At 46.8% G+C, this 11,391-nt stretch overlaps 1 protein-coding gene across 1 annotated transcript in view; it reads right to left on the bottom strand.

Annotated features, from left to right (window-relative positions):
• Positions 1 to 40: 40 nt before the first annotated feature.
• The window catches only part of LOC128453008 (ankyrin repeat domain-containing protein 1), an 11,389-nt gene continuing 38 nt past the window's right edge, over positions 41 to 11,391 (bottom strand). The window contains exons 2-9 of the mRNA XM_053435592.1: positions 10,653 to 10,799; positions 9,666 to 9,794; positions 8,904 to 9,011; positions 8,691 to 8,789; positions 8,498 to 8,596; positions 1,945 to 2,043; positions 1,701 to 1,799; positions 41 to 1,278 (exon numbers count right to left, since the gene is read on the bottom strand). Of these exons, the coding sequence (XP_053291567.1) occupies positions 1,177 to 1,278; positions 1,701 to 1,799; positions 1,945 to 2,043; positions 8,498 to 8,596; positions 8,691 to 8,789; positions 8,904 to 9,011; positions 9,666 to 9,794; positions 10,653 to 10,799 (882 nt within the window). The 3' untranslated portion in view covers positions 41 to 1,176. The remainder of the gene's footprint in view (positions 1,279 to 1,700; positions 1,800 to 1,944; positions 2,044 to 8,497; positions 8,597 to 8,690; positions 8,790 to 8,903; positions 9,012 to 9,665; positions 9,795 to 10,652; positions 10,800 to 11,391) is intronic.

Below are 11,391 nucleotides of genomic sequence, written 5' to 3'. Positions count from 1 at the left end.
GTGTTCGATTCGTCAACACAGAGGAAATTAGATTCAAAATATCTTTTATTCAATCGATCCATAATTACAAAGCAAAATTTACATTCATCTGTTACAATACAAAATAAATCAAATTATTGATCATCTGTCAAGACGTGTTCACTTCACATAACTTTCTTCAGACATCCTCAGAACCAACTGTGACTTTTCACTTTCTTCCCTCTCAACCATTTACAAAATGTCTTCCCTGCATCAGAAGAGGCGGGAGACAGCCGAGCTGACCTCTGACCCCAGACGCTCAAAGGGATCTGGATGAACTTTGTCCAAACTTACAAACACAAGCAAAGTGATGCTGTAAGGTTTGAGCAAAATTCGATCCACAGTTAGAAATTAGAATTTGTAACATTAGAAATAATAAACTGAATCCAAAATTTCAGAGTGAAAAATGATGCAAGAGCAAGACGAGTCAAAGAGCGGAGTGGAAACGTGCAGCTCATCAGGATCCAGAGCAGCCGCTGGGATTGGACTGGATGAACGTGGCTGCAGGAGAAGAGCTCTGTCGTGGTTTCCTGTTTGCTCTCACCAGATCAAACAACTCGTGTGAATCAATACAACACGTTCACATTTTACACAAATAATTCACTTCTAATCACTTAGTTATCAAGTGTAAGTATTGAAATCAATCAAACCAGTAAACTGATCACAGACCGTTGCCGTTAATCAATAAATAATCATTTTCTCGCGGCAGCATCGCCGACATCAACTCAGCTTAAACTACAAATGAAGAAAAGTTCAAATAAAAGCATCTTCACGTTGTCGGCCGAGACATTGTCCAGCAATATCCGTGAATCCATCAGTGTTAATAATCACTATCAATGAAACACGCTGATTAGATTTCACATTATTGATCAATCATTATTGATAATTCAAGTCCCTGCTGCTACTTTCAGGAAAGTCTTTCTTTAACGCCTGCCAATCACCTTGAAGGTTGCTGGTTCAAATCCCTGAACCCGGAGCGAAGTTAATGACAAAGGCTCGGCAGCACCTGAATATTACCTGAGGTTAATATCTGTCAGAGTATGAAGTCTGCAGCGCCTCAATGGACGCACGCTAAGAGAAGACAAATGATAGAACGGATCAAAAGTCCACGTGTTTTTTCTACCACTCTTCTTCTTCTCTTGTTCTGCGGTCTCCACCTCAGGGGGAGGTGCTGCTGAGTTTCTCCTCCTCAAAGTTACACAGGAGACTCTTGGCTCCGTTCTGCCAAGAGTACAGCGTCTCCAGCGGAGTCTTCCCGTCCTGCACAGGAGAAACAAAAAACCTCTGTTCTTCACGTCTGTAACTCAGTCGCTGGTCTTCATTAGGTGCATCACAGGGATGAACATCTGTACAACAGCTGCTATAGAGATTCCACTACATATTAAATCATCTATGTTATGATGAGACGAGCTTTAAGTCTGAACCGTGAGATGGACATAACAGCTCAAAACATCTGGATGGCCCCCCCACCTGGTACAGGTCATAAACCGCCACGTTAAATGAATGTTTGTCAAAGATGTTTGTGTCATTTGAGGAGGTTCTTATCTCACTGACGTTTGTTCAAGTTTTTCTGATCTGTTATTTAAGGAGATAAAGACGTGATGATTGACAGCTGAGCCTGACTCCTGATTGTTCAGACTCCGCTGAGTCCAGATGTTTCTGACGTGCTGCTGAGTTCTTACACTGTTCTTGGTGTTGAGACGGGCTCCGTACATCATCAGCAGCTTGATCATCTTGAATCTGTTGATTCTCACAGCGTCGTGCATGGGCGTGTCTCCGTCCTGCAGCGTGGGAGGACACAGGAAGTCAGTGTGCTTTCTGTGTAAGGTGTGTAAGGTGTGTAATGTGTATCATAATGTATCATAATGTATCATAATGTATGATTTAACATGAGTAAATATCAGTGTTGTCCAATCAGCTTCTTACTCTGTCTTTGGCGTTGACGTCTGCTCCACAGTGAACGAGATGTTCAGCACATTCACTGTGTCCTGTCCTCACAGCCACATGGAGAGGAGTGCTCTGCAGCTGAGAGGAGGAGAGGAGGAGCAGAGGGGAGGAGAGGAGGAGAGGAGGAGGAGGAGGAGAGGGGAGGAGGGGAGGGGAGAGGAGAGGAGAGGAGAGGAGAGGAGAGGAGAGGGGAGGAGGGGAGAGGTTTTGGTTTTTCAAAGACCATTTATTTTCTGTTCCCAGGAACAAATACACTTCTTACTTCAAACACCAGCTGTAAAACTCAACCAAATAGGGTTATTAAATAATACATATAGTCTCTTTAAGATATATACACACACCTATGTACACACGCATGTACATTCCCATTCACACATCCATACAAACTGTAGTATCTCACATTACAGGTTCATATTTAGTTCCCCGTCCTCCCCATGGGTGCATAAAATCCCCCCAACAGCCCATATACGACTGAATGTCATCACATTGTCCATCATTTTGTAGTAGGCATGTTCTACTTTTAGTCTGGCTTTCAACAATCCAACCATCATTGGGGCCGGATGCACGCTACCAGTGTCCACTGCCTGGTTCCTGCGTGTTAGCCAAATGGCTAGCTTTGCAGAACCAGAGACAAAGTTTAACAGGTTTTGTACAGCTTTTTCCTTTACAGAATATTTCGGCCCATAAATGAACAAACCAAATGAAAATACCTCTCCCAGGCCCTGAAACCACCCTTTCAACACATTAAAGAGTTCTTCCAGCCGTGGACACAAATAAATGCTCCAGTGTCTCAGCTTGGGAGCAGAACGTACACCCCTCTCCCAGCTCCGGATCAAGGTGCGCTCTGTATCTGTTTGTAGCTATCGCCCCGTGCACTACCCTCCACTGGAGGTCTGCTGTCCGTTTTTCAATGGGTAGCTTGTACAAGGACCGCCAGCTGCCTTTCGGGGAAGCACTTGGCTCCAACAGCCCAGTCCACCTCGACTCTCTCATCCCTTCCAGAGAGTGCAAATTACGAACCTTCACACAGGTCTGGTAGACAGCCTTTTTTCCTACAGTCTGAAAGCTGTCCAGGTGAGGAGTAGGGAAGGACAACAGCTGACCACCCCTCTCCTGCCACTCCCCTACAGCTGGGCTGATGGATAAGGAGGGGAAACTGTATTTTGAGTCATCACTCCACTGGTCACAGAGAGCATTGTTTCTTGCAAAGACTGTCATGGTTTGCGGCAGTGCGGCACAGACCTCCTCTAACACTTTGTTGATCAGTCTTGTAGACCTGATGTTGCTTCTCTCTCTCAGGGTATCCACTGATGCTGCTGTCATCCTTATTAGGTGGCCCAGTTTGGTGCATCCAGCTCGTCTGAGGTTGTCTCTGAGGCTGGCAGACTGCAGTGTTTCCGACCTCATAAAGTCCTTGAAGAACAGCGGTTCATCAAACAGCCACAAACCAGGTGTTATATTGTTTACTCGTCTGGCACGAAAAATCTGCCAAGCCTCTAACATTGATTTGTAAAACGGGGTCAGCCCGGTGAGATCCATGTCCTCCGATCTTAATAGGAAGAGATGTTTATCGTAGCCTAATCTTCCGGCTCTCCTCAGCAACAGACGTGCCGCATCAACCCATCTCGGGCCACAATTGTAAAGAAGTCTTTGTGCTGCCCGAAGCCGGAAAGCGGCAATTTTGGACTAGATATCCACCAGTCCCTGCCCTCCTTCGACCACCGGCAGATAGAGGACTGCTGCCCTAACCCAGTGTTTTCCAGACCAGAAGAACTCCAGTATGGCTCTTTGTAGTTCCTCAATTAGTCCTCTTGGTGGCGTCAGAGCCGTAAGCCTGTGCCAGAGAGTCGAGGCAACCAGACTGCCAGCAACCAAAGCTCTTCCCCTATACGATAGCTGGGGTAGCAACCATTTCCACTTAGACAACCGAGCACACACCTTCTCCTTCACTCCCTCCCAGTTGTTTTTTTGAAACCCGTCGCTACCCAAAAATACACCCAAAACTCTTAACCCCTCTGTCCCCCACTCAAGACCACCAGGCAGACCTGGTATTGCCTGACCTCTCCACTGACCCACCAACAAAGCCTCACTTTTTTCCCAGTTCACCCGTGCAGAGGAAGCCTTACAATACAATGAAAGTGCTTTTTGTACAGTAAATACATCCTGTTGATTTGAGACAAACACATTTACATCATCCGCATACGCCGAGACTATGACGGAATTCCCAGGATCTTGGAAACCAGGCAGCGAGAGGCCACTGACCTTATCCCTCATCCTGCAAAGCAAGGGCTCGATGGCCAGACTGTATAGTTGCCCGGAGATTGGACAGCCTTGTCGTATCCCCCGCTGTACATTGATTGGTCGACTCAGCCCTGACCCCATCTTGATCATGCATTGTGCACCATTATATAATAAGCTGAGCCATGCAATAAACCCATCACCTACACCAAAAGCTCTTAATGTGTCAAATAAGTACGAGTGATCTACCCTATCAAAGGCTTTCTCCTGATCTAGCGACACAATTCCACAGTCCAACTCATATTTTTTACATAAATCAATAACATCTCTTAAAAGAAAAATATTGTCCATGATTGTCCGATCTGGTACGCAGTAAGTTTGGTCTTTGTGGACAATCGTCTCCAAATTGTTTTTAAGTCTATTGGCTAGGGCTTTTGAAAGCACCTTGTAGTCCGCACACAGGAGAGCAACGGGCCTCCAGTTTTTAAGTAAGGCGAAATCTCCTTTCTTTGGCAGCAGGGAAATTACCGCTCGCTGACACGAGACAGGAAGTGAACCTGTTCTCATGCATTCCAAAAGGACGCCATGCAGGTCCGGACCAATGATGCTCCAGAATCTCCTAAGCAGCTCATTGGAGAGACCATCAACTCCTGGCGCTCGTCCTGCTGCCATCTGGTTCACCGCTTCTGTCAGCTCCTGCAGAGTTAGCTCCGAGTCGAGGGCAGTTTTCTCGTCATGGCTGAGCTGCGGTAGTCCCTGCAGCAGCTCCTCACGGGACTCCATGCAGCAACTTTCCGCTCCAAACAGGTCGGCGTAAAAAGCTGACGCCTGGCTCCTCATCTGGCCTGGACAGGTGGTTATTCCGCCCCCCGGGAGTCTAATGCAAGTAAGCTGTCTTCTCTGGGCAGCTGATCTCTCAAGATCGAAAAAGAAAGCAGTTGGTGCATCCATGTCTGTTAGGTTAAGCATCCGGGACCTTACGAGAGCTCCCTTAACCCTCTCCTGCAGGTATGAGCTCAATTTCAATTTTTTTTCCTTCAGTGATGTTTGACCTGTGGTGGAATCTGCAACTAAGCCCTCCTCTATGTTTGTGATGCTAGCCTCTAGTTCCTGAATGACTGCTTTAGCTGTGGCAGTGGAGTACGATGTGTACTGTTGGCAAAACACGCGAATCTGTGCCTTACCTTTCTCCCACCAGAGCTTTAAAGAAATGAAATCTGCTTTTTTATTTTTCCACTGCTGCCAGAAGAACTCAAAAGCCTGACAGAACGCAGTGTCTTGCAGCAGTTTGTTATTAAAACACCAGTAGGATTTAACCCTCTCCCCTGGTGAAATTACTAACTCTATGCTAACCAGATGATGGTCTGTGAAACCAACCGGGCTAATGATGCTTTGACTTAGTCTGGCTCGAAGGTTTTGGGATATAAGCAACATGTCCAGTCTGGCTGCAGTCACCCTGTTTTCTCTGACCCTCATCCATGTATATTGTCTGGCTTGTGGATGCTTTATCCTCCAGGTGTCAACTAGATCTTGCTGGTTAATGAGACTGTTAAGGGTCTGCGATGACTGGGGGTGAGGTTCCTCACTGGTCCGGTCCACAGTAAAGTCTATGGTACAATTGAAATCACCACCGACAATTATCTGATCCTGCTGATAGTTTTTAAGTTCGTTTTCTAGTAACTTAAAAAAGCGTACTCTCTCTGCACCTTGATTAGGGGCATAGACGTTCACAAAAACCAGCACTGTGTTTTCTATTTCTGCCTTTACTAATAACAATCGCCCCTTCACTAATTCTGAAACGGATAAGATGGTTGCATTTATTGTTTTGGTGAACATTACAGCTACTCCTGCAATGAAGTTGGAGCCATGGCTTAAGGCATGAGGACCCCTCCACCATAAGCCCCAGTCTACTTCATCACTCGATGTTGTGTGTGTCTCCTGCAGAAATAACACATCAATGTGTTTTTGAGCCGAGATCTCTGCTATTACAGCTCTCTTTTTACTTTCTCTTCCCCCATTAATGTTGAGTGAACCTATTTTTAATTTCCTCATAGAAAAGTCAGAGCAGAAAATAAACAAGAAAGGTACAGAAAGCAGTGAAGGAGAAAACACCAAGTGATGCATGATTATCTTGACCTGCTCCTCGTCGTTCTCGTGGTTTGTCCTTTAGCCTCTTTCCTCAGGGTTGTCATATGTTTTTTCAGACGGAAGCGTTTCTTCTCGTCGAGCTGATCCATCCCATACTGTCTTTTCAGAACAGCCACAGATCTAATAAATTTTTCTATATCGTCAAAATATTCTTCCACTTTAGCTACCCTCCCGTAGGTTTGGTCAAGAAAGATGTTTATATCTTCTAAAGTGTAGAGGGAGATATCTCTAGCTGGGGTCCCAAAAGATGCTACACTCTCTAGATCTGATTCCTCCTCCATCTCTCCACCTGCAGCCTGACTGACTGACAGACTCTGTCCCTCATCGTTGTTCACACAGTGCTCTGTGGCATCTGAGGAGCCTGCCTCATCAACATGTGACATTTCTGCCGCTGCAGACTGGGAGGGTTTCTCTACGTCCTCAGACACACGTAGTTTCTTTGACAGGCTCTGCCCCTCTGACTTCTCTGCTTCAGGCTGTGCAACGTCCCCCCCACTCACGGCATCACCGCCACTCAAGGCTCTGCCGCGGGTGGCTTTTGCCGCTCCAGCGCGAGGAGCGTCCGCCGCTGGTTCAGCGCTCGGCGCTGCCGCGGCCCCCGAGCCGCTGTGTGCCGCTGGTTCGGTGCTCGGAGCTGCCGCGGCCCCTGAGCCGCTGTGTGCCGCTGGTTCGGTGCTCGGAGCTGCCGCGGCCCCTGAGCCGCTGTGTGCCGCTGGTTCGGTGCTCGGAGCTGCCGCGGCCCCTGAGCCACTGTGTGCCGCTGGTTCGGTGCTCGGAGCTGCCGCGGCCCCTGAGCCACTGTGTGCCGCTGGTTCGGCGCTATGCGCACCTGCCGCCTCTCCGGGCCGCTGATGATGCGGACACGAGGAGCGTTTGTGCCCCACGTCCCCGCATTCAAAGCACTTGAAGCTCCCGGAGCTGGCGTACACCATGTAGTACCCGTCCCCGTGCTTCACTCTGAAGGAGACCTCCAGAGTGTTCGTGGGGGATTTCAAGAACATAAATGCCTGCCGTCTCAGGGACTGTACATGTCTCAGTTTGGGATCCTTACAACCTAAATTAAGCGTTCTGAAACCGCTCGAAAATTTACCGAATCTGCTCAGTTCGGATTTTAAGATATCGTTTGAAATAAAAGGCGGAACTCCGGATACCGTGATCCGGGTTGCGGGGACCGACAGCGGGTTCACCTGCACGAAGCCGTCCCTAATAAACACTCCACTCGCAATCAGCTGGTGCACCTGTGGTTCCTCCTTGAGAAATACCACCACCGCTTTGCTCATTCTGGAGGCATAAACTACATTATCGTGTCCCACCTGTTCTCCAACAGCCAGCAGGACCTCCTCCACCCTAACGTTGTCCCCCGGCGGGACTATCCTAACTCCCTGCCGGAGTGACGGAGGTGGCGTCTCCGTGGACGCCATTCCTCCAGAGACCCCCGACAAACCCGCGGTCTCTCGGTTGTTACTTGAAAACGATATTAAAGAAAAAAGCTTACCTCCTCATGCAGACATGAAAAGAGAAAGAATCCAGAGGAATACCGGTGAAACAGGCAAACCCAGTACAATTTCAAATTCTCCGCGCCACTCACGCTTCCACCACCACCACTCACTCACACCGGAAACGGAAAGAGAGGAGAGGAGGAGGAGGAGAGGGGAAAAGAGGAGGAGAGGAGGAGAGGAGGAGATGAGGAGGAGAGGATGAGAGGAGGGGAGAGGAGAGGAGGAGGAGGAGGAGAGGAGGAGCAGAGGGGAGGAGAGGAGGAGGAGAGGGGAGGAGAGGAGGAGGAGAGGAGGAGCAGAGCAGAGGGGAGGAGAGGAGGAGGAGAGGAGGAGAGGAGAAGAGGAGGAGAAGGAGGAGGAGCAGAGGGGAGGAGAGGAGGAGAGGAGGAGGAGGAGGAGGAGGAGAGGAGGAGGAGAGGAGGAGAGAAGATGGTTTTGTGAAAGTTCATGTTTTGGGTTCGCTGCCATTTTTTGTTTAGATCTGTTTCTATTTGACCTTCAGATGAAGCCAAAGTGATCGTTTTGAACATGGAGCAGCTCATGTTGTTTCTTTATGGATTAACAGAGGTGACCTGTAGTGACCTCTGACCTGTAGTGACCTCTGACCTGTGGTAACCTCTGACCTGTAGTAACCTCTGCTGACTGACCTTGTCTCTGGATGTGACCTTTGCCCCCTGGTCGAGGAGGAGCTGAAGGGCCGGCAGACTTCCTCCTCTGCAGGCCCAGTGGAGCGCTGTGGCCTCCAGCTGCAACACACACACATCATCAGTCTGACAGTTCAGTGTGTGTGTGTGTGTGTGTGTGTGTGTGTGTGAGTGTGTGTGTTTGTCCTCCTCTCACCTTGTCTTTCTTCTCGATGGCAGCTCCGGCCTCCAGGAGGCTCTTCATCACCTCCATGTTTCCTCTGAATGCAGCTTTGTGCAGAGCTGTTCTCTGGAACTGGTCACACACACGTTTCATTAGTAACGAAACACAATCCACCTCATTAGTGCGGTTCGTACAATCAGCTGCTCCTCAGGTTTGATCGTGTGCACGTGGCTGTGTGACACTCACGTGGTCGCACACGTTGGGGTTTCCTCCGTCACTGAGGAACTTCTCCACCACAGGAAGCTTGTTCTCCATCGCTGCCGTCAGAAACAGCTGCTCATCCACCGTCTCCGGCTGAGTCAAGAAAAACTCTTCACACCTCAAACTCACTTTGCCTCAGGACAGTTCATCAGGACTTTACCAACCGAATTCAAGCTGCTTTATTAAAAAGAGCATTTTACAGTTTGAACTCTCAAATCTACTGATATTACTGTAGCAGGTCACAGCTCGATTGCAGCTACATGCTAAGCTCCTTCAATTAAAATAGTTATTTTAATGGTTTTTAGTCAGTGTTGAAAACAGAGAGAGAAACACTAGAAGTCAGAGCTGAGGGGAAAGTCTGTAACGCAACATATAACACAACAAGATTCTTAGATTAACACAATTGGCCCAAAATATTCTATACCAGTTTTAAGAAGATTTTAAACTATAACAGAAACCAGACTTTGCTTTAAGGACATTAAAGGATTCACACAATATGCTGAGTAATTAGTTCTGATATTATAATATTGTAAAGAATACAAATGGCTCGATGTTCGGCCCACTGCTCTTATTCTCTGAAAATCTGACTCGAGAAAATGAAATGAAATGCACAGCGACTGTTCTGAGGCCAAGTCACAGATTCACAAGTGAAACTATTTCACTGGCTCCTGGTTCACATGTGAAATACAATGAGGACCTTCATTCTTCCATAACCTTGTAAATACAAATCATAAATGTATATTTTACCACAGTCTCAGGCTCCGGCTGCTGCCTCTTGTGGACGGGACTCTTCCTCTCTCTCCTCCTCTTCCTCAGCTGCAGGATGTTGAACAGGTCGTCCACGGTCTCCAGCTTCAGGCGGCCGCTCCTGTCCGTCTGAGACCAGAACACACGGCCACGTTTCAACTGTGCTTATTCCATTTGTTATATTTCATGAGCTCAACATTGTAAAATAATCTGCTGCCATTTTACAGGTGAGGGACACTCACTAATAATAAAGAAATTTGTATAATTATTATAATAATGATAATATGTTTTACATTATAAATGAATGTAATTATTATTGTTCTAAGAGTTTGTTATTGTTCATTACAGAATAGAGCAATTAGTGTTGTGCTATACTCCCAGATGCCTCCAGGTGGCAGCACACACCAAACAACACTACTGACGAGCTTGTTCCGATATGAGATCACGGACTGAATTTAAATGTTTGTGTGTGTGTGTGTGTGTGTGTGTGTGTGTGTGTTTTGTGTTTGTGTCTGTGTGTGTCTGTGTGTGTGTGTGTGTGTTCAGTCAGTAACTCTGCAGCTCAGTTTAAATTTAAACACACAAACAGCTGCTGATGCTTCAGTTTGTGACACTTTGATTTCCTGTCAGTGTCTTTGACGTCCTGTCAATCACAGCCTGCTCCTGACCTCGCTCCTTGTTATGTTTGACACCTGTCAGCTGGTGTGAATCCTCCTCTGATGAATCACTGAGACCACACCCCCCTGTGTCCCTACACCCCAGCTCCTCCCACATCATCACGGTCCTCAGAGGCTGCAGACCAGCCGCTGCCTTGTGGTGAGGACGTGAAGCTGTGTGATGTTTAATGGTATTTTATGGTTTTGGTCTTTCATATAATAATCCGATACTAGTAAGTCTAAAACTGAACTAATCTCATAATAGTGATGACTAATATATACTCATGTTATTTGTATTTAAATTGTGTGACTCCACAGACTCTGTTCTTACATTGAGCGCAGCCACGCTCACTTCCTGTTCTCCTGCGCTGTCGCTGTGGGACCTCAGGTCATCGCGCTTCTCTTGATTGACAGCTGCCTCGTACACGCCCCCCTGGAAGTCGTCCGACTCTTTGCCCTCTGACCTCTTACCAGTCACCTGAGGAAGAGGAGAGATGAAGGTGACAACACAATTCAGCCGGATTCACACAAGCACACAAGCACAAGCACACACACACACATACACACACACACACACACACACACACAAATACACAAGCACAAGCACACACACACACATACACATACACACACACACAGCTTTGAGTCAGTGAATCATTAGTGAAAAACGTTTCTCATGTGAATGACATTTAAGAAATAAAAATATTAATAAAATCTACAGGAAAAACATTAACTACTGAGATCTGTTCCACAGCTGCAGTCAAATAAGTCAAATGAGCTGATTCAAAGATTGAAATCACATGTTAAAGTTTCATTACCATTATAAAAATTGAAATGAATAATGTGAACGGAGCTGATTTCACATCTACAGAGAAATGATAAAATCATTAAATAGAACAGTTATCGTAAATTAGCTGAAAACTTCTCCTGATTCAACTCATAATGAAACAGGATTTAAATAGTTTCAAGATAAAAAAAAGAAATTTGGGATGAAAATAAAATGTCCCCATTAGAAACGTTGTGTTGTGTTGTGTAGTGTTGTGTAGTGTGTCGGGTGGAGAAGCAGTGAA

Source organism: Pleuronectes platessa, chromosome 12, assembly GCF_947347685.1.
Source record: "Pleuronectes platessa chromosome 12, fPlePla1.1, whole genome shotgun sequence".
Taxonomy (NCBI): Eukaryota; Metazoa; Chordata; class Actinopteri; order Pleuronectiformes; family Pleuronectidae; genus Pleuronectes; species Pleuronectes platessa.
Note: the sequence above shows the minus strand (reverse complement) of the source record. Positions and strands in the feature narration are given on the sequence as shown.